This window comes from Rosa chinensis, chromosome 2, assembly GCF_002994745.2.
Source record: "Rosa chinensis cultivar Old Blush chromosome 2, RchiOBHm-V2, whole genome shotgun sequence".
Taxonomy (NCBI): domain Eukaryota; kingdom Viridiplantae; phylum Streptophyta; class Magnoliopsida; order Rosales; family Rosaceae; genus Rosa; species Rosa chinensis.
The window spans coordinates 22143678-22166379 of NC_037089.1; the positions used below are offsets into that span (position 1 = coordinate 22143678).

The window sequence follows — 22702 nt, forward strand, 5'->3', positions numbered from 1 at the left end:
CTTCAAAGTGTTTTGCTATATCTCTGATCCCTACTGCTAATGCAAATTCATCAAAAACCAAAATTAAGAACTGAAAACTAGTATCTGGTACAAACAGAAATGAAGTTATCTGCATTAAATTTGTACTGCATTAACTACTCAAAAGGTAGCAAAACTAGTGGCATATCGGTAACTATACTGACCAGTGGCGGATCCAGGATACAAAAGTCGTCTAGGCTAATTAGAAGTACACCATTGCAGAGTACTTAAAAAAATAAAAGTGCAGAGTAAAGGAAACTTGACATCAACAGCATGACTTGAAAGTTGGAACCATCCTAAGCTAAGCTAGACACGTACGTTAATAGTAGTACTCTGCAAAATATATAATACTCTGCAAACTTGTTTTACTCTCATTTTAGCCACTAGAGGTTTATATTTCCTATATATAGACGAGGGCAAAGTGTCATATTTGAACAAACAAATAGACAGATTGATAGGAGATGGATCTTAACGGTGCAGTTAATCCTCAGAATCAACCAGAGTAAGTAGCTCGGTGTTTTTGTCTTTGCCGTTTATCTTCTTTCTCACTAGTTTCTGCTTGTTTAGTAGAAGGTCAAGGCAGTCATCGGGGAGTCCATCGATCAAAGATGACCAGATCATCGAGCTCGTCTCCAACTGGTGCCGCACTGCCGTCAAGGAGACGAGGACACGAGGGCTCGAGTTAGTCGAGTAGCTGCATATATATATATATATATATATATATATATATTTTTAGGCTAGTATGGATTGAAGGGAAATATACTTGAGAGTTTTTGGACCAAAATTCTTTCTAAGCTGCAGCCCAGACAGCCTTCCATGTGGTTCTGCCACTGGTACTGACAGAGAAATGTAATAGTATTAAAGGGCCTCTAAGGATGACTGAGTGAATGGGTCGGTAATGTAGTTGCATATTTGCACATTCGTATCAAGTAGCCTAGCAGAATTGATAACCTTTGTACAAACGTCATGCACATAAAAGGAAAGACAGCAAACTTGATTCAATCAGTGTTTGATTTGGGTGAAGCAAACTTTTGCACTACCTGTGTGTTAATCTGCGCTACTTTCTGCACATTAAGAAGGCCAACCATGTCCTGGTAACCAGTAAGGAGCGTTGCCAATTCCTTGTCCTCATCTGAATCAATCATTCGCTAGCTATAGGTTAGTATTGGCAGAAGAAAAAGAAAAAAGAACAAAAAAAGGGTAAGAGTGCAAAGAACAATGTGAAAGCTTATATAAACCGGGAATTGCTTTAACTGACAGCAAGGTGTCTGCCATGTGCTGCCATCTTATAGAGGAGGATGATGAAAGAAGACTAGGCGGAAATGTCACAACAACAACTGCATTTGAAGATCGTAGCATACTTTTTAGAGATCTAAGGAAGGAAAGCATGTCCCATTCCTGCAATGCAACAGTATCAACTATATTATGCTTGATTCAGTAATACAATGTATTGATTTGAGTAAGGAAAAGACATACACAACCCATATGAATCACCAAAACAGTAGAGAAAAGAATAAGAGGCAGCTGCAAAGCAAAGGCTCAGAATAACAGTTGAAGACCAACTAACAATTGCCACTCACCAGGCTGGAATATCCACACTGTGGAGCACAGAATGATTGAATGGCAATACGACCAACACAAGAAATGTTGCTGTCACTTCTGCAGAATAGTCAGAAGAAGGTTAAAAACATGATTGTTGGAAAGAAAAGATCTCACATTGGAAAAGTGACAAATAAAATATAGCTTATAAGTAGGTGAATTGCACCCAATTGTACCGATGCCTTTTGTAATTAAAAACCCAACACCTAACAGGTGGTTAAGTTGAGACAGTATCGGTACAATGATAGGTCACGGGCCACGCTTGTCCCTGTTTAACATGCATGGTATCAGAGCGGGTCCCTCTCTAATTACGTTTCCAATTATCATAGGCCCGAATTTATATGCCATCAAAAAATTCCGATTGGATTGTTACCAAGTGTTCGATGTGGGCCTTGGATTGTATATGAGGGGGAGGAAAGATCTCACATTGGAAAAGTGACAAATAAAATATAACTTATAAGTAGGTGAATCACACCTAATTGTACCGATGCCTTTTGTAATTAAAACCCAACACCTAACAGGTGGTTAAGTTGGGACAGTATCGGTACAATGGTGGGTCACGGGCCACGCTTGTCGCTGTTTAACAATGATAACATAAACAAAAATAAAATTAAAGGATAAACAAAAAGAACACTAACCATTAGAACATTGCCACCTAAAGTTCTTATTAATAACATTGCCACCTAATATTTCTGCATATTAAACATAATCAAATCAAACTGCTATACATTGCACAAAAAATACACATAAAATAACGATATTTCCAATACTTTATTAGTTAGAAGATTACTGTCAAGGTCTGGAATCCCAGATGACACAAACATTGTCCCATTGGGTCCATGCTTGAGTCCTGGGATTTGAGGTGAGCTTGCACCCGAAAAACTGCGAGAGAAGCTACTCCTCCTAGTCTTGGTCGCAGCCATGGCTGCCAAAAAATTTGAAGCTCAAAACCACACAATGAGAGACCATTTTCCAATACAAAGGCCGCAGACTTTAACCTTTCGTAACTCAGGACTTGTAACCCACTGTGTCGCTCTATGGGTTCAGTGTTACTTTGGGGTTTTGCTGCGCCGTTCGGCCAGCTCCAGCCGTTTTCAGAAATAAAATAGCCAGAAACAATCGCACAATTGAGATTTTGCAACGGAGCCCATGTCATTCAGGCCCAAGTCCATTTGACGTTTTTGTGACAAACTAGCACCAATTTTCTTTTCTGTTTTTTTTTTTGTCAAAATCTTTAGCCTGTTAATTATTTGGATCCTAATTTTTTTTATAAAAAAAAGGCGTTTGGAACTCAGTCCTGAGAGGCTCAACCCCACGTCCGTTATCTATATTATTATTAAGAGAAGAGGCTTTGTTAGCCAAAATCTAAAATTTTGACAGAATTGACCCTAGAAGATTAATAAACTTTGAGAATTAATTAAATAACAAGGATAATTAAGACATTTACAAAATATATTTTTATTAGAAAAATTTTAAAAAAAGCACCCACAACCCACTTTTCTCTCTCCCATTTTCTTTTCTCTTCAATAACAACTCTTTTCTTTTTTATTTTCTGAAAAAAATTAATAACTTGCACATGCTCTGCATGTGTGGAGAAATGCTAGTTATTATTAATACTAGAAGGAAAACACACACTATGTGTGTGCATTTAGTTTTGAAAAAAAAAAAGCATTTTAAAATAATGAAACCAATTTTTAAGCAGTTGAATAGGGGAAACAGTTGAAATTAGTGGGTGATAGTTTGGGGAGCAGATGGATAATACTTATATTTTGTTTTAGAGAAACTGAAATTGGGAGATAATATATAGAGTTGTGATTTCATTGATAATAAGGGCCTCTTTATATAGAGGATTACAAGCATAGAGATAGAGTTGTACATGGAAACATAATCGTACATTGATTGGATATCTCCTAAGATTCTCTGAGAATATCTTTAATATAAACCCTATTTCAACTAGAGCAAGTAACCTCGTGTTTGGGCCAGACACATATTCTGGATTTACTTGAACACTCCCCCTTGTGTCGCCCAAACGTGGTGCTCCTCTCGTTGCCTCATTAAAAACCTTGCCGAGTAACAAAAACCCAGTGGGACAAAAATAACCTTGGTCGAAGGGGAAAAAGAGCACAACACACCCTTCACGTTTCTAGACCATACATGTAGACATCTCCCCCTGATGACTACGGTCATGCGAGTTCGGATAACTTCCGCAGACGATGTTACCAACATGTTTCTCGAAAGTAGAATTTAGCAATGACTTAGTGAGTAAGTCTGCCATACTGTCCTCAAATCGTACCTAGTTCGCTTTGATCTTGAGGAGAGTCTGTTGTTGCTGATTAGTCTTAGTGTTGTCGCTTTTGATGTAGCCTTGCTTTTTTTGTTCAAAATAAGCAGCATTATCCTAAATGCTCGTAGACTCATCTGTGGTAGACTTCAAACCACAATTGTTCGAACATGTGTAATTATGGATCCAATCCATATAGATTCAAGAACCACTTCGTGAAGAGCAATAATCTCTACATTGTTCGAAGATATAGGTACTAGGGTCTATTTTGTAGACCTCCAAGATATCATGGTCTTTACCCATGGTGAACACTTAACCAGTTTGGGAATGACCTTTGTATGGGTTAGAGAGATACCCAATATCAGTAAAACCTTCCAAAACACATGTCGTTTTAGGATGGGGATAGTGGACGCAGACTAGTGTTGGTGACGTTCTTGGTGTGTGATGGGTCCAAATCCATCATCTCTCTATAGGGATAAAGCATGCCCATATCAATTGTACATCTCAAGTACTGAAAGATATCTTTTACATCAATCCAATGGCGTCGCGTTGGCGCAGAGCTATATCTAGCTAACAAGTTCATGGCAAATGAGATGTCCAGTCTTGTGCATTGAGCTAAGTACAATAATGCACCTATTGTACTTATGTAGGGCACTTCTGCCTCTAGCACATCTTCGCCATCATCCTTTTGACGAAAAGGATCCTTTTCAGGATCAAGACTACAGGCGATCATGGGGATGCTTGAAGGCTTGACCTTGTCAAAATGCCTAAGCGCTTGACCTTGTCAAAATGCCTAAGCATCTATCAACACGATGCCCAAGTTCCAAACTGAGACGTAACCGTGTTCTCCCAAAATCCTTCATCTCAAACTCGGATTTCAAGTGTTTAGCGGTTTCCCTTAACTCTTTAAGGGCTTCCAATGAAGATCATGTCCAACATGAACCACAATAGAATCCGAAACTTGTTATGAAAACGCGTGGGCATATCCCTTCCCAATCAAGTAGTCATCTTAGTGAGCGTTTCAACCTTATTGTAAACGCGCTCCATGTTCTAGAGCCACTTGACTTGGGTAAATGAAGTTCACCATGAACCTTCATGTATATTTCGTATCTAGATCCCCTTAGAGATACGTAGTGACCACAATTGTAAGCTGCATTTTCAGTTATTCGGAAACTACCAAACTGACAGGGTAGTGAAGTGTAATGACTTCCATTACGAGAGAATATGTCTCTTCGTAGTCGATTCCAGGGCGTTTTGTGAGAAGCCTTGAGCCATAAGGCGAGATTACCATCTCTTTTTCTTATCACGCTTTCTAACGAAGACCCATTAGTAAATAGGTTTTATGTTAGGAGGTGTTGGCATCATTGGTTCAAAAACCTTCCTCTTCGTTAGAGAATCTAACTTAACCTGGATCGCATCTTTCCATTTAGGCCAAATTTCTCTACATTGGTATTCATTCATCAACGGAGCGTGGTTCGATGTCATCGGACTCAACAAACTCATGCGCAATGAAATGCGCAACTACATCATCAATTACGATGGATTTTCTATCCCACGTCTCATGTACACTAGTGTAATTTTCATAGAGCTCTATATTCTCAGGAATTAGCTCTATATTCTCAGGAATTGGTTCTAACGTTGAGGCGTCCCCCAACGATAACCATAACCAGGAAGATTCTCATGAGGCCGATTTTGAGTGTCGATGATCAAAGGATTGAGTTGTGCCAAAGTATCCTTCGAACCCACGGGCCTCCCACGCATCCTAGCTGGGGCCATGGCCTATAACGCCAGAGTACCACTCTCTTTGGCATTGGCGCCGTGCCTACCTCAGTGTAGGGTGGCGCTACGTCCTCTTGTAGGGACGTCCTTCCTTGCAGGCATATTTGCAGCAGATGTGTGATCTCGTCACTTTAACAGGGATTAAGATGAGACATAATGGGGACAGGCCACGACAATTCATGTCGTTCCTGCTGAACATCCGTGCTCTTATCTCCCCCTAACGACGGGAAGACTGTCTCATCAAAGTGACAACCTGTAAATCTAGCGGTAAGGAGATCGCCTTGCAAGGGTATGAAGTGGCGGACGATTGTTGGCGTCGCAAATCCAATGTAGTTGCCCATTTGTCTATAAGAACCCATCATAGAGCGTGGTGGCGGCGCAATTGGCACATAAACGGCACACTCAAAGATGCGTAAGTACGATACTTGTACCCAGTCACTATCTGTAACGCAGAGGTAGATTGAATGGCGGTAGGCGAATTAGCATAGCTGCATGTGATATTGCATCACCCCAAGCGGACATAAGGAGATTGGTACGCATTACCAATGTCCGAACTACTATCGTAGTCATTTTCGTGAGACCATTTGGGTGTGTACACGAGAATATGATGTCCAACATCAGTCCCAATGCAATACCCATAGAAAGTCTTCGATGTAAACTCTCTAGCATAGTCAAATCCAATTGACTGAATAGGATGATTCGGGGAGTGAGCCGGTTGTTGTATGATATGTGCTAGGAGTGTAGCATAAGCAGCATTTACAGGTGGACAATGGCATAACACGTGACGAACGTGTTTGCGTGTCAACCAACATTATGAGATATTTAAACGTCCGCAAGTTAGTTGAATCAGTCCACAAAATCCCTACGGATTCTATGTAAGAACAGAATTAGTATTGTCATATCCTTTGCATAGGATGGTCTCAGTTCTAATTTCCCTAAGGAACAGGCTTTGTAAAACGAGCGAGAGGCCTTAGAATCGACCAATGAGGATTTTGGTTGGGGCTAAGCGTCTGAAACACTATTTGAAGCAAAGTTGGTGATTGCAACATCACCTGGGGCGTCATCGCCTTGATTGACGCCATCCATGGCGTCATGGATAGGGACTGTGCCAGCCTTAGGCTGGTGGTGGATGACGGCGGTGCCAGAGGCAGCAGCGGCGGTCACACTTAGTCAAGGAATCAACTTTTGATTCATGCTTCATTTCGCTCGAGAGAAAGGATGTCCATGTGAAGGTTTTAGTAGACGGATCATCATATCATGACTAGGATGACCTATCATGTCGTGGGAAAGCCAATATGTGTCTAAATCCAAGAGATCTTCTCTCATAACTTCATTGGATTTAATAGCTCGAATAGTGACATAGAGTCCACTAGAGAGACACATAAACTTCTCTAAGATGCACTTTGTTCGCAATCATTAGAGGTATTGCAAAGGAACTCATTTCCGTTCTCTACATGCGTTTTCGCACGGAATTCGTTGGCTATTCATAGGGTATGATTTGCCCTAAGAGCGTAGAGAGTTTCTGTGACAGTAATCAAGGTGTCATTTGGCAAGTGGAACTTGGGCTATTCCATGTCCTTGAATTAATACTGATGGCCCAGCCATCGTAGTCACAAAGTCATATTGTAACGCCCCGTACCTCAATTTACTAGTTTACTAGTCATTTGGACGGTAAATAACGATTACTTCCACTTTTTACTTTGTTGAATACTTTTAGTGACCCTAAAAGTTGACTTTTTGTTCGGGTCAAAATTTGACAAAATTTTCTTCATAAAAGTTGTAGAGAACGTTAAACCGAGAGCGTGCATATGTGGTACACTTAAATCGGAGTTCGTATAGGAAAGTTATGGCCAAAATACTAAAATTACTGTTCATAGTAACTTGCTATATATAGAGAAAGTACTGTGGTACGTTTCCATATTTTTCTAGAAACTTACCGACTCCTCTCCACTCCCCATTGCGTTTTTTTTCTGGGGTCTTCTTTGTCCGGCCATATCTTCCTCCACAGGTCTCCAATCGACTTGATTCCAAAAGCAATTTTTCTCATCTTGACGTCGTCTATAACTTCTCAGAAGACATCAGGGTGAAAATGGAACTGTGGAGGGCGCTGTAAGGCCGAGAAGCTGCACAGCTCTAGTTGGAAATCACCTCCCTTCACCGGCTGATATCTTCCGATTCCGGCCACCTCCAGTGATAAACCTTAGTCCATTGGAAGCGTCTTGGGACGTAGATGATGCTCCCCGAAGCTTTTGCTGAGATTTGAAGCGTGGAGGAAGAATTGACGGTTTGAAGTTGGAGGTTACTATTCACGATTCGGGTTCAACCTTCCCCTTAATTGTTGAGGTACTTCCGCTCATTTTCTAACTTGGTCACAGTTGAAAGAATTAATGGGTGTGTTGAGAAGGTGCTACTGCCAAATTTTGGTGGCCATTGGAGTTGGTGGCAGTGGCGGCGGCGCCGCCACTGTGGGCGGCGGTAGCGGCGGCTAGGGTAGCTTTTTAATTTCAATTTCTGGCTAGTTAAATGTTATAATTATCATAGAGCTTAGATATGAAGTTTGGTGAGGATTGGTGAAGTTTTGAATCGGTTATAAATTTCTAAAGATTTGGATTTCGGTTAATGTTAATCGTGAATCCGATTGTCGGATTTCCTCCATAGTTGTTATATAGTCTGAAATCGACGAGTGGGCAGTGTTGGTGAAGTTTAGTTGGATGTGGAAGAGGATTGGAGAAGTTGAGGTTATGGGTTTTGAGATTTAATTATTGATTATCGTAAAATTATTTTTCCGTCTGGTAATTATTTATGTACGAATAATTGTGTACAGGGCGATGTACCGAGCTATTGCTCGACGAAGGAACTCGTATGCGTGATCGCCTGAATAGTATTGTGAGTGGACTTTTGTTTTTAAATAATGATGCATGCATTTATTTCTTAAAGTAATGCTCTAGTTATTTATTATATTACATTTTGAGCATATAATTGTTTTCGGATTCCTGATTTTGATTTATCACGAGGAATTACTTTCATTGATGAGTTTCATGAAGTGATTATGAATTATTTCGGTTGTGATTTTTGGATATTAATTTTGTTATGCCCGGATTCGAAACTTTGAATTATGTTGTTTTTCAACAAAATATTTTCCATGGTATTTTCCAAAATGGAATATTAGTTCATTATTGAACTTCCTTGCTTATTCATTATTGACCCGAGAATATTTTGGCGTGTGGGACACGCCGTTGATTTATTGATCTTTCCTATTTATTTATCGACTTTCGATTTTGGCATTGGGAATGCCTTGATGATGATTTTAGAATTGGTTTTGTTTCGGTTTACGGGGATTACGATTTATTATTATTTCTCGCCTTTTTGCTATTGATTTGGAGATACTTTTGGCGTGTGGGACACGTCGTTGGAAATTCTTTTACGAGAGATGGGGGAAGCCTTATGTATTTTGGAGTTACTGGATTTTCGGTTATGTTTCCCTGTGCCATACTGAGGGGTGATTTTATCATGCTAGCATTGATTTTTCCGCCTTTGTGGCGCGGTGATGGGATCACCGTAGCCCTCCGCCTTTGTGGCGCAGGTTACTGTCTCTGTGACAGTAATTCTGTAGCCCGGTATCCTATCGCTACACTTAGTGGCGTAAGGGTATATTACGGGAGTAATGGGAGTACTTTAGCCTGGGAGGCTATCACCCGAGTCTGGGAGGCTCATTCGTATGGCTATCATCTTCCCCTACTTATACTATTTTTGACTAGCGGGGACTAGTCTGAGTTTTCTTAACCAGTGGGGCTGGTCTTATATTTTCGAGTATTGAAATTTCAATCTTTTACTCTATTGTTGTGGCTAGCGGGGCTAGTCGGTTTTCTGGAGTTCAACGTTTTTCAGATTATTTTCTTAAGTGTTTTATAAATGTTGCATGCATCCAGATTTTATACATATCGAAAAATGTGGGAAAGTATGAAGTTTTATTTTGTTTTATTCATATTAAATTATTTATTTTTGTCCACTCACGCTAACGTTTCAATTACTTTCCCCTGGGCCCTTCGGTTTCAAATGCCCAGTTTGCAGGCGAAATTAGTTGAGGGGCGTACATTGGAGTTGAGGCATAGACAACAGCGTGGCTTTCGCGTTTTTATTTGATTTAGGTTTTCCTTGATCAACCTTGCTATTAGATTTGCTCTGATTACCTGAGGAAATTAATGTTATTTAAGTTGTGTTTTGTGTCATATGATTTTGGTTGATGTTGTTTGGGGGAGCAGGGTGGCTCCAGGAGAATAAGGATGGGTGATTTAGAAGTGTAAATTTTCTTTCTACAGGTTTTGGGTTGTCCACTTTAGGGGAAGTTCTGCCAAATTTTTGGCAAAAATTTCTTCTAAGGTGGGCCCCGCAGGTCCACTTCGGATTTCAGGATGAAATCCGGGGCGGGTCCTGTCACATATGCTCATAATCAAAATGGAGTCATAAAAAAAAGAACTCGAAATTTTATTCATAAGCCAACGAAGTTACATCATTGTCTCTTTGACCAAAGAAAATCTAATCCAAAATGCTAGCTAATGCAAGACAATGATAGTCGTCTAACTTCTTTCGGTAATTCCAAAATAAATATGACCAGGTGAGTAGAGAGATGTCGGTGGAGCAAGGCTCGCTTAAGTTCCACTAATCTCATAACCTTCCTAGACATCACACTTTGGGTGAGCCTACTGACTAAACCATTGGCATTTATTACAAAGTATATGGCAATTGCATATTAAATCTCTTGGAAAAATAAAGACTTAAACAGAATTGGCGATCTATTGATCCCAGCCAGATTTGTAGTCTTTAACCCTTCAATCTAGATCATCTTCATGATATTCTTGTTCCACATAGTGAGTTTCTCTTGCTTCACAATATGCTTTGTAGGCGGTGACAATTTTTTCACTAGCTCTACAAATGTGTGCCCAATGACCAGATACTCCACATTGAGAACATACATTTCTTTGCTCAGACTTCATTGATTGAGGCTCTTTGAAAGCGTCATTTAGATGGCTCTTAATGTTGGTGGCGCCACCAACATGGCCAGAGGCGTTGCCTCCCTCTCTTTCCACGTTAACCTCTTCGGTTCAGCGTTCGCCTATTTTAGCGGTTACCTTCCAAAGTAGACCGATTATTTGAACCAGAACGTCCAGAAGTATCCCTAAGATTAGGGTTTCGCTCTTGGCACCATCTCTTAGGGGCGCGACTATAATTGGATTTAGGATGACGGCTTTCTGGGGTATTCTTCATTCATACACTCGTACTGGAGTGAATCATCCATATGACTAGTCATTAGGATGATGGCTTTTGCCTTATTTTAAGGCTGCTCTATTTGCTTCCAAAGCTTGAGCTTGCTCAACAGTTAGCACGTCCTGGCTAGGCTCGAGAATCGTATCCAGGATTCCATCGACCTTGAGATGCTGCGGACATCACGAACCCATCTGTGATATCCAGAGCCAGTTGTTCCCAATGGAGCAAAGTCCAATTTGTTTAGGTTACTCATCCTGAAAGAGAACAAGAAATTAGGGTTAGTTTCGGAGTGTAAAAAGGCTACCACGAAAATATATAAAATTTCTGACCGTAGTTGCTTCCAAGAAATTGTTAATTTCTGAGCGTAATCGCTTCCAAGAAATTCAATTCAAGAGGTATTGGATTAGATCGAAACAATGACGTAAGTGGTCGATCATAAATTCTCTACAAACTCTAAGTTTGGAGATCTCAACAAACTCTAAGTTTGGAGTGAGCATGAACCCCCACAGTTCGGCTTAATTTGGTCTCCCTTATGATGAAGAAAGGGGGGTAGAAGAAGGGAGGTTGCAAGTCCCTAAAAAAGAAGAGAAATTGAATTTTTTTAAAAAAAAACTCTAAAAAAAAGGGAACTTTTAGTAAAAAATACCTTGAAATAGTTCGCCGGAAATTTGGCCGGAAAAGTGCCCGGAATGTGGCTGGAAAAGTCGCCGGAAAGTGTACCGAAATTGGTCAACCGTAGTTGACCGGTGCTGACCGTCGCTGACATGGCTCTGGGTCCACTGCTGACGTGGCAGTGGGGTCCTGATGTTGACGCGGCAGCGGGTCCCTGGGAGCTGACATGGCAGTGGGGTCTGAAGCTGACATGGCACTGGGCCGTGTTAGTGGGCCTCTGGGCTTTTGGACTTCTGGGCTTCCTTCTTTTCCCTTTTTTTTTTTGCTCTTCTCCTCTCTGCCTGTTTTTCTGGACTAGGATCAGTCGACCGATTCTGTACTTTTTAGATCGGTTTTTGTGATTTTTCTTCTGATTCTTGAAATTTCAGATTGAGGGACTTCTGCTGAAAAAATTTGATGTGAATTGGAAGTCGGGAAGATGGTGAACAGGTGGAATATTTGCTGCGGATTGTATGGAGCTTCCGGTGGCCGGTTTGGTAGGTTGCCGGCCGGTTCTGGTGGTTCTGTTGCCAGTTCTGGATTCCTGGTATCGAGGGCTTCAAGTTGTGTGGCGGTGGCAAAAAAGGGTTCAAGGTTTTGTATTCCGATTTAAGGTTTTAGCTTCTTGAATCAGGGTTAGGGCTTCGTGCTGATAACGTGTTTTAGACAAACTGAAATTGGGAGAGAATATAATCGTGCTTTCATTGATAATAGGGGTCTCTTTATATAAAGGATTACAAGCATAGAGATAGAGTTGTACATGGAAACATAATCCTATTTCAACTAGATATGAGCAAGTAACCTCGTGTTTGGACCAGACACATATTCTGGATTTACTTGAACATATTTATATTTTTCTTTATCTTTTTTTTTTCCTTTTGTAATTACAACTTTATCCTTGTACGTTTAAACTTTCTTAAACTTTTTTAATATTTGAAGGCTATTTCAGTAAAAAAATTCTGTTTTGGCTATCAAACCCTCTTCTCTTAATATTTATTAATAATTAATATAAGAATGATGATTGTACAACGAGGAGGACATGTTACCTTCACCTCAAATAATAGTATAAGAATCATCATAAAGTACATCCTCGTTATTATTATTAATATAAGAAGGATAATTGTACAGTGAGGGGGACATAGTATCTACACCTCGAGTACTAGTACAAAAATCATCATAAAGTACGTCTTCATTATTATCTATACTATTATTAAAATAAGAGGGTTTGTTAGCTAAAACTGAAATTTTGACAGACTTAACCCTGAAAGATTAAAAAAAATTGAGAATAAATTAAATAACAAGGATAAATAGAACAATTATAATATAGACTATACTATTATTAAGAGAAGAGACTTTGTTAGCCAAAACTAAAAATTTTGACAAATTTAACCCTGAAAGATTAAAAAACTTTGAGAATAAATTAAATCACAAAGATAAATAGGACAATTATAAAATAGAGTTTTATTAAGAAAATTGAAAAGAAATGATTCCACAATCCCCACTTTTCTCTCCCACTATTTTCTCTCTGCAATAACTACCAGTGAATCTATTTCTTTTGCAATAACTACCCACCTTTTTTCTTCTTTTTTTAAACGAAAATTTTTTGTATTATAGACTAGTTATTGTAGATATAAGGTTGACACTTGATGTGTTGGCATCCCTATACAAAGCACTGAAGAAACCTACAAAGTTCATCAAAGCACCTCTCTAGTGAGTTTAGATATTGTAGCCGCGTAGAGAGATATGTGTTTGTAAAGAACCATATTCTTCATCAATAAGTTGATTGATTTTATTTGGGTTCTCAAGAGTAAGAGTCCTGCAGTGTTTTTAATCTCAAAATTGTGGTTTTTACCGCGTAACCAAAATTGTGCTTTCTGTGTGAATTTTTTTATTTCTGTCCAATAAGGATTGCAACGTGTCAATCAATCCCCGAAACTCAGAAAAACGTTTCATCCAAGTATTTTCAGTTATTAATTTAAGAAGGATAATTGTACATGTTACCTACACCTCGAGTACTAATACAAGAATCCTCATAGAGTACATCTTGGATAATCACATAAGCCTCACCTAACTAATAATTATTTAAAAAAGAGACACAAGCAAGATGACCAATCTAATTATTTTGTGACTGTAGATTGTCCTCTGCTTCTTATCTCCTCTTAGAAATTACAGAAACACGACAAGTTCCGAGTCCCCACAAATTTTGGTGGTGGGTGTGGCTGGTGGTGTGGATTTGAAATCAAATCAGAACATACATGCCTACGAGTACGCCTAACCAATTTCTCTCTCTTTATCTTGAAAAGTTTTCATGGCTGTCAACAATTCCTTTTAATCATTTTGCTTCAGTTTGCTTTTTCAATTTGTCTACGAGCTAATCATTGCTAACTATGTGCTTAATTTCTTACTAGGTTTTTTTTTTTTCTCTTTCCTTCGTTCATATTGATCTCATCATTAAGGTGGGCATGACATGATATCAGTTGAATCAGCCTCCACACATCCGAACTTGCGTACATCGGTCGTGTTATGTGTGTAGTACGGCTGATTAATCAATGTATATGCATGATGTGTTTTGGGTATTTTATTTTAATAAAATATGGGTAATTTCATAAAAGAATTAAAGTTTTGTGAGTTTTAATTGGGCTTACGTACTAGTCACGTGACACGTATGTCGTATGCAAGACTTTATCTAATTATATATCATGTAAAATTGGATTCCTAGCCAATTCCTACTTGATCGTTTAGTGAGAAAAGAGTTGCAAAATATAATTTGAGGTAGAGTTTGTATATGCTTATAAATTCTTGAATATATAATTGTAAGGAGTTCGCTCGAAGTTTTAGCAAAAGAAATTGAATTAAGGTAACAAACAAGCCTCACCAAGTTTGTTTGCAGGGTTGACACCCCATCGGGCATAGGCCTCATACTGTTTAGCTCAATTTTTAACTCATGACACCTAATTGAATTTCTTAAATTTCTTTTTTATTCCATTTGGTTATGCTCCATTATGTTTTTTTTTATATATAAAAAAGGGTTATCATCATAACCCTCTTTTTTTTTTTTTTTTTTGAAAAGGGGTTTGGAACCCAGCCTAACTGAGCGGCTCAGCCCCACGCCCGTTATTATTATTAATATAAGAGGGATGATTGTACAGCGAGGGGGACATGTTACCTACATCTCGAGTACTAGTACAAGAATCCTCATAGAGTACATCCTGGATAATCACAGGAGTCTCATCTAACCAATAATCATCTAGGTAAGAGACACTAGCAAGATGTGCCAATCTATGGGCCACACCATTTGCTTCACGAAAAATAGGTTGTAAAGAAAAAGAAGTAATAGCACTTAAGTATGCCTTGCAATCTTCAACTATACACCCTACCTCAGAGAAGTCCTCCATGCTCCCATTTAGGGCAGTAATCACCGCAGCACAATCAGTCTCGATGTCGACACCAACCATACCTTGGTGAATAAGTAAGAGGAGTCCTGCTCTCATAGCCTCGCACTCCATATGGAATGCAGATCTAACCCGGGAAAAGGGGCGTGCAATTGCTGCTAGACACATACCATACTCATCTCTGATGACAGCCCCAATTGCACCTTGTCCTGTAGCCTCCAAGAAAGCCCCGTCTGTGTTCAGCTTGAGCCTTCCACTTGGGGGAAGCTGCCATTTAGTCTTCAGTCTAGTCTTCTTCTTCACCGTCAAGGGGTGCAAAGATTGGTAGTCCTCGAGCATTTTGGACGCCCAAGCTGCAGTATTAAGTGGGTGGAAAACACTTCCCTTCCAAAGGACATTGTTCCTTTCGACCCATAAGGCCCACAGTAACATAAGGAACAAGTCTCTCTTAGTGGGAGACAAAGAGTCATGCATAAATAATAGCCAATCATTAATACTACCACTCTGAGTACATACCTTTAGATTTAGAGGTCCATGCAGCCAAAAGTCCACCACTCTCTTACATCCCATAAACACATGCATGTCATCACAGCAAAATACACATCGGACATCCGGAATTGGACACTTCTTAATCAAAGCAGCCTTCGTAGGAATTATACCTCTATTCAACCTCCAAATAAAAGACCGCACCTTCGGAGGAACACGTGCACCCCAAATACCCTTCCAAAGCATGCATGTAGTGCCTCTTGAGTTTCCAGAAGACGTAGAAGCCATACTTGCTAGACTTTCTGTCATTCGATAGACATGGTACCCACTTCTCACACTATAAAGACCCTTATTATCAAAGTGCCACACCCACTTATCTGTAGAAGCACGAAGACTCAACGGGATACTAGCAATAAGGTCCACCTCTGTTTCAGTAAATAATTCTTCGATCATGGGTAGAACCCATTCCTTCTCTTCATTATCAATCAGGTCCTGTACCATCAGATTATCAAACCCCTCCATAGGGCAAGTGAAAGGCTTGAAATTGTATGGTAAAGGCAGCCATGGGTTGTCCCAGACCCTGATCGAGGCACCATCACCCACTTTGTACCGTAGGCCCCTCTTCAACACCTCCTGCCCTCTCACAATGCTCCGCCAAGCAAAAGACACATCACCCCAAATGGTGGCCTTCTTGAAATCCGTATCCGGATAGTATCTAGCCTTCATAACCCTCTTTCTACATGTTCTCTTCTTCGTTTCTTTTTAATTTCAATAAAATTCCTCTTGCTTAAAAAAAAATTAGAAGTACGTTCAAAAAATTAAAAATTATAAGTTAAGATGAGATTTCAAATCTAAATTATATCCATGTTTGTCGAGAGAAAGAAAATAAGGTAAGTTCGAAGTTTTGGTAGATAACATAAAATCCTCAGCCTTCTTCTCACATCCGTGCTTAGAATAACCCACCAAAACAATTATTCTAGGACAATTGGTGTGAATATTCTTTTGGGACATGTGAGGTTTTGTCTGTCTCTGCAATGTGCCATACTCAAAACATAAGGCCCACGAAATCGGTGGTAACCGATAACATTTTACGTTGATCATGCTTAATAAAATCAGTACCTACATATAGATATACAGGTAGCATCATCTACCCCCAACTCACATTGCCCAAGCGCTAGTACTGGCAACAGCTGCAGACCTATACACCGAGAACTAGTTTGTTCGGTAAAACTACTCAATGGAGGGGGATCTTCCTCCCAGACGATCGACTTACCTTCCGGGGTGCATGATGTCGCCGTTGTGCTTCCCGGTGCAGGAAGAAATGGGATACACTCGCATGGAGAGCTGTGGCGAAAACAAGAGAAGCCGGAGATGGCGAAACTTTCTCAAGAGGTTGGTGAGCGATAGGCGCAGAAGCAGAAGCATATATGGATGCAGTGTCATTTCAGTATGATGCGGCCATCACACATGATATTTTGTGAGATTGTCAATTAATTGAGAATTTTTCCCTCAAAATTTGACCTCATCAATGCATATGTAACGTAATCAGGTCATAATGGGTACAATTGACTTATACACGGCATCACCGATACAGGTTCAGGCCTCACACTCTCGTGCCATTTTTGATGGACTGGTTGAAGACTAGCGGAAAGCTAAGTTGGGTGTTCCACGAGAAATTTTTCTGTCCTCCCGTAGACCCAATGTCAGCCTGACATATGGTCTACCAACCCAATAGAATAACGCCACGTGGATTTTTTGACACCTCATATCATAGCAAATTACCCTACATCCTACTGCAGTAAAACCAAAAAAACAAAAAAAAATCTTAAACGGGACGTTAACTATTGCCATTAACTGATGCAAACACTATCAAAACACAAAAAACTGAAAATATATTCATCCTCTGTTGTCATAGTTCTAAACTCGAATTTGGGTGATTTGCTAACCCTGCGATTTTCCCCATCAGTTTTATCAATTCTCTTTTGGGTAGATTATGTGCTTAGATGGATGATTGTTCTTGGGCGTTAGTTTTACATCCATACTTCCAACCCCGATCCTTATAAACATAGAGAGAATGGGAGAACCAAATTCACAGAAATAGAAAGAGAAACTAAATTCGCAGGAATCGAGCAATCGAGCCGACCATGACAAAGGTGAGTTCAATCTTTATAGAAAGATAACAAGATTGTAGCAGCGAATTCTCTGGTTGATGAGATAAACAAATTTCTCTAGGGTTCCTTTGAGATTGTTTGTATAGTTAACGATAGTTGCTAACGGAAGGTTTAGGAGTTTTTTTTTTTTTTCTTTCACGTTTGTCTAGTTTACTGCAGTAGGATGTAGGGTATTTTGCTATGATATGAGGTGTCAAAAAATCCACGTGGCGTTATTCTATTGGGTTGGTAGACCATGTGTCAGGCTGACATGGTTCTACTGGAGGACAGAAAAATTTCTCGTGTTCCACTTCAACCTGCTGAGCTGCCAGTTTTTCCCCTAATTATGGGTAATTAATATTTTTTTTTTCCCTATTTTTGATCATATTTATCTTTCATGCATGAAAGCATTTATCCAAACTATTCCTAATATTTGTATCAAAAAAAAAAAAAAAAAACTATTCCTAATATAGAAAAGGACGAAGCTAATTGCTAGAAGTGTTTGTGGGGGAATGAAAGAGACCCAAGAGATGATAGACGCCTTAATACAACTAAAGATAAGGTTTATTACTTTTCAATGTAAGCCTACATTTCAAGACCATTTACCTCAAGAAAAGAGAGTGACTTTTCACCTATCGATCCTAATATTACACTTGTCCAAAGATAAATGGTTTTGAAAAGTATGTGTAGGGAGAAAATTAAAAATCGCAACGTCCCTCTCATATGTATAAATCATCGTCAGTGCTGACTCTACTCGTCCAGCCATCAACTATGAAAGCAAGAACTTATTATCCCATAAACATGCTATAAATACATGGCAATGAAGACATATAACACATACATGTGTACACAAATACAAAGAGAAAATGTCTAAAGCACCAGCTCAAGAAGAAGCAGTGCATGCTTATGGATGGGCTGCTAGAGATTCCTCAGGAATTCTTTCCCCCTACCATTTCACTAGAAGGTACTTTCTCTTTTGGCTAGCTAGCTTCTACTTTTCCTCATGATCGATCTTAGTAAGGTGCCTCAAAGTAATTTTCTCTACCTTTCAGGGCTAACGGGGATAATGATATCACCATCAAGATACAATATTGCGGAATTTGCCATGGAGACATTCACCTCGTAAAGAACAAAGTATGGTCGACCATTTATCCGACTGTGCCCGGGTAAATTTTCATTTCAACGAAAGCTGGTTTGGTTTGTTTTCAATAGGTGTTTGAAAATATGGATCAAACCCAGGTTTAGATTGTCTTTTTTTTTTTTTTGAATAAAAGGCTGGTGCGGCTGCCCTCAAGCCTTGATTAATGAAACTGTTGAATACAAAGGGGGACATTAAGCCTAAATCTCTGATTACAATAGGCACCTAGAGAACATCCTGACATGAGAGTGTCATGACTCTCTACTAAACAACTGTATTCAAATACGCACCAACTAACAAAGAGCGCTCTACAAGCAACTTTATTTGCTTTACAGTGGTGACACAACAAAAATATATTTGAGCAGGCAAAAAAGAAATAAAAGAAGTGGGATTCCGACCATTTATAACTAATGGCATTTTCTTTGGCATATAACTAGAGTAAGATTTTGTATGATCTGAGATTTTGCTCAGGCGATGGCCTGTTTATGAGGCATCTTGCCTTCGTTTTTCAATTATGTTTCTTAATTTCGTGTTTCCCTTTCGCTTTGGTCCGTTCTCATCGACTCGGGTATTTCCCTTTCCCGATCAAAATTTCGATTAACTCACAGATCCAATTTCTTGTTTGGGTGTTGCTGTTTCCAGTGACTCTCCTCGGATTCCTTCAGTCGCCGTTTTAAACGGGGTTTGCCCGTTATCGCACATGGGTTGGATCCCAATTGTGCAACACAGGATTGTTCATCCTTCGGGTGGCTGTCCAGTTGATCCCTGTGTGGATCTGTTTACCTTTCGTCCTGCTTTGACTTTTCTGGCTTCTACTTTGGCGATGGAAGATGTTCTCCGTTTCGGAGATGATCTGACATTTGTGGCTTCTTGTGGGTCTGGAATCGGGATATTCCGGTGCTCTCGTTTGAGTTCGTTGTTGGCTTTTTTCAAACTTTTCGACTCTGGCCTGATGGTGTTCTTCATACTTGGTGCGAATTTTATTCGCTTTGGCGCTACCGCTGTGACAGCGTCCTTCTCTTGGCCAGATTGGGGTTTGGGTGGCCTAGACTCGCCTGGTTTGAGTCTGTGTTTTCATTTTTTCTTTGTCTGGGTTTGGTTTCTTACCCTCTGTTTAGGTTGCTTCGTTTGTTGTTGTTTTTGTACATGTTGCACCCAGTTTCTGGGTTTTGTAACTTTCCTCTAGTTTAATGTCACTTGATTGCTGTTTGCTGTTTGCTGGGAAAAAAAATAAATTGTATGATCATTTTTGTAGGCATGAAATTGTTGGCCAAGTGACCAAGGTTGGGCTCAACGTCAAAAAATTCAAAGTTGGAGATGTAGCCGGAGTAGGGTGCATGATGGGTTCATGTGGCTCATGCGAGAACTGCAAACAAGACTTGGAAAATTACTGCCCCAAAATGTTATGGACCTTCAGTGGACAATATGAAGATGGAACAAGAGCCTTTGGTGGATATTCCAATAAGTTTGTTGTGGAAGAGCACTTTGCCGTCCGAATCCCAAATGACATACCACTAGCAGGTGTCGCCCCGCTATTGTGTGCTGGGATTACCGTGTATAGCCCCCTGAAATATTTCGGACTAGTCCCCCAGCCCGGTAGCAAGAAACATTTGGGTGTTGTTGGGCTTGGAGGTGTAGGTCATATGGCCGTGAAGTTTGCCAAAGCTTTCGGAGCAAAGGTCACTGTCATTAGTTCCTCTCCGAGTAAGGAAAAGGAAGCAGTGGAACAACTTGGTGCAGATTCATTTTTGATCAGTCATGACCATGAGAAATTGGAGGTAATTAAGTACCGAGTTTAATTTGTCGCCCTTCATTATATATTATCTACATACAAAGAGAGCATCATGTGAATAAGAAGTTTATGGTCACCTATCATTCAATTTAAGTTCGATGATTGAGATTAAAACGCTCAAAATATTTTTATTTAATCTAAATCTTTAGATCTAAATCCAATAGTAAGTGACACTAAGATACTAAAAATACCACTAATTTCTTATATTAATCAATATATTAGGCCTTTCTAGTTTGCCCAAATGGTGAGAGTAGGTCGAGAATTATGAAAGGCTAGGTCAAACGTTCGATGGCCTTCAATGTAACTCAAGAAAACCCGGCTGATGAAAATCAAAATGTGATGATAATATTTTCATGGTATTAGGCTGCCTTGGGCACCATGGATGGTATCATCGACACTGTTTCTGCTTCTCACTCTCTCCTCCCATTGATTGGCTTGCTAAAAACTAGTGGAAAACTAGTTTTGGTGGGTGCTCCAGTGGAGCCACCTGAGCTTCCCGTCTTCCCTTTAATTATGGGTAATTTCCCTACTTCTCTTCCACAATCATATTTTTTTAAAGGGCGGAATACTAATTAACACTTCTTCTTCTTCTATTTTTGGAAATAATAGGGAGGAAAGTTATTGCTGGTAGTGCAATTGGGGGGATGAAAGAGACTCAAGAGATGATAGATTTTGCAGCAAAGCACAACATCATAGCAGATGTCGAAGTTATTCCAATGGATTATGTGAACACTGCTCTTGAACGACTTGAGAAAGGCGACAATGTTAAATATCGCTTTGTCATCGATGTTGCCAACACAATAAAATGTGCAAACTAGTTCGATCAAGTTGTAAAGCTTTAAGCCTTTAGTATCTGACTAGATAGAAAGGGCCGCACAATGCTGCGGGGCTTTTAGTAGCAGTAATAATTGGTGTATTGTTGCAAAAAAAGGGAATGAGAAAACAAAGAAGAATAGCCAAAAAGCTTTTATGTACATTGATTGTTAGATGTACAAACTATCTGCTATTTTGGTTGATTGGTTTTCAGGCATTACAGAAAACATAGAGAATGGTCCTGACAACCAGTGCTTATATGTACATAGCATGACATTGTTTTTTAAGCACCGTTAGCATTACCAAAAAACCATAAGAGATTGGTCTTTATCACAAAGAGTTGCACAGCATAACAAAAAGCATAAGATTGCAGAGCAGAAGTGGCTAGGTAAGGTCTTCTGTGTCAGATTGAACCGATGTATTTGTTCTGGTTTGATCTGATGGTTCAAAGTTGTCACTGAAATATACAAAGCACATAAAGGTTATATATAAAAGATTGGGCCATTAATTAAGGGATGTCTAAATTGAACGGACAGAGTAGATAAAATGCTAAAAATAAGTGGAAAGAAAAGTAACAGAACAATTCATGAACTTCATAAAGCTCAGTGAAATCTGCAACAAAATTCAAAAAAAACAAAAAAAAAGGTGCAGAATCAAACTATGCTCATTCCCTTATTTCCTTCTCTTGGTCTCAGTATCTTAAGCAAAAATAGGCAATTCTAGTATGTACAGAATGGCACAGATTAATTATCTCTGACTAGTTCAACTTGGTGTGTTCATGAACTTATTTTAGTTCAATCTGTAATTCTGTGTATAACCCTGGAATGATGTAAACTGTAGAATAAGCAAAGCAGATATGATGGAAAAGGCTTCAACTTCAACTTTAACTGAATCGGTTCTTTCTCAGAAGGCTCTATAGTTCAAAGAGTGTCCAAATTGTAGGAAGCTCTAGCATTTTCTTCAAGAGCACGAACTATCACTTTCCATGAACAAGTGAAGATGACTACTAGAAACGCAAAAACGTACAAAAAGAAAATGTATCCTCCCACATCAATGAGGGACTTTTCATCATTGTTCACACACTGTGAACATTGTAATATATCAAAGAGTTGAAAGTAGTTTCAAAATTTTACAACAGGAAGTACAAAAATAGAATTCATTATCTCTGCCCCCTCAAATACCATGGATTCCTCCCTCTCTGGTGAATTTATATTGTTATCGCTTTCTCATTTGTTTAATTATAATATGCAATCATATAACAAAAACAGAAGAAGAGAAATCTTAATTAAATTTGGAAACAAAAAGAAAACAATCCAAACACTGCACTAATTAACTTAA

The 22702-nt window shown here is 39.4% G+C and overlaps 2 protein-coding genes across 5 annotated transcripts; one reads left to right on the forward strand and one right to left on the reverse strand.

The window, feature by feature from the left end:
• Positions 1–876: 876 nt before the first annotated feature.
• Positions 877–2540, reverse strand: LOC112183912 (elongator complex protein 4). The gene is made up of 5 exons (XM_040513306.1): positions 2374–2540; positions 1599–1677; positions 1257–1416; positions 1059–1150; positions 877–969 (listed from the first exon to the last, which is right to left on the reverse strand). Exons 1-5 carry the CDS (start codon positions 2538–2540, stop codon positions 877–879), a joined length of 591 nt encoding a protein of 196 aa, XP_040369240.1.
• Positions 2541–18425: 15885 nt separating this feature from the next.
• Positions 18426–21612, forward strand: LOC112186412 (probable mannitol dehydrogenase). 4 transcript variants are annotated; one of them, XM_024324843.2, is made up of 5 exons: positions 18426–18585; positions 18674–18787; positions 20015–20537; positions 20915–21068; positions 21161–21612. In XM_024324843.2, the coding sequence occupies exons 1-5, from the start codon at positions 18488–18490 to the stop codon at positions 21367–21369; spliced, it is 1098 nt and encodes a 365-aa protein (XP_024180611.1). In that variant the 5' UTR covers positions 18426–18487; the 3' UTR covers positions 21370–21612. The 4 variants fall into 4 exon arrangements, with proteins under 4 accessions (XP_024180611.1, XP_040370415.1, XP_024180612.1 ...); XM_040514481.1 differs by lacking the exon at positions 18426–18585 and having other exon boundaries at positions 19402–20537; XM_024324844.2 differs by lacking the exons at positions 18426–18585; positions 18674–18787 and adding an exon at positions 19190–19327.
• Positions 21613–22702: the final 1090 nt, after the last annotated feature.

Bases quoted from the DNA above. Each gene is read 5' to 3' on its own strand.
- LOC112183912 (XM_040513306.1), bottom strand. From the start codon at position 2,540: ATGGCTGCGACCAAGACTAGGAGGAGTAGCTTCTCTCGCAGTTTTTCG. The intron at 1,417-1,598 runs GTGAGTGGCAAT...GTTGCATTGCAG, and splicing joins AGTGTGGATATTCCAGCCTG to GAATGGGACATGCTTTCCTT. The intron at 970-1,058 runs GTAGTGCAAAAG...GTTTGTACAAAG, and splicing joins TAGCGCAGATTAACACACAG to GTTATCAATTCTGCTAGGCT.
- LOC112186412 (XM_024324843.2), top strand. From the start codon at position 18,488: ATGTCTAAAGCACCAGCTCAAGAAGAAGCAGTGCATGCTTATGGATGG. The intron at 18,586-18,673 runs GTACTTTCTCTT...TCTACCTTTCAG, and splicing joins CCCTACCATTTCACTAGAAG to GGCTAACGGGGATAATGATA. The intron at 21,069-21,160 runs GTAATTTCCCTA...TGGAAATAATAG, and splicing joins CGTCTTCCCTTTAATTATGG to GGAGGAAAGTTATTGCTGGT.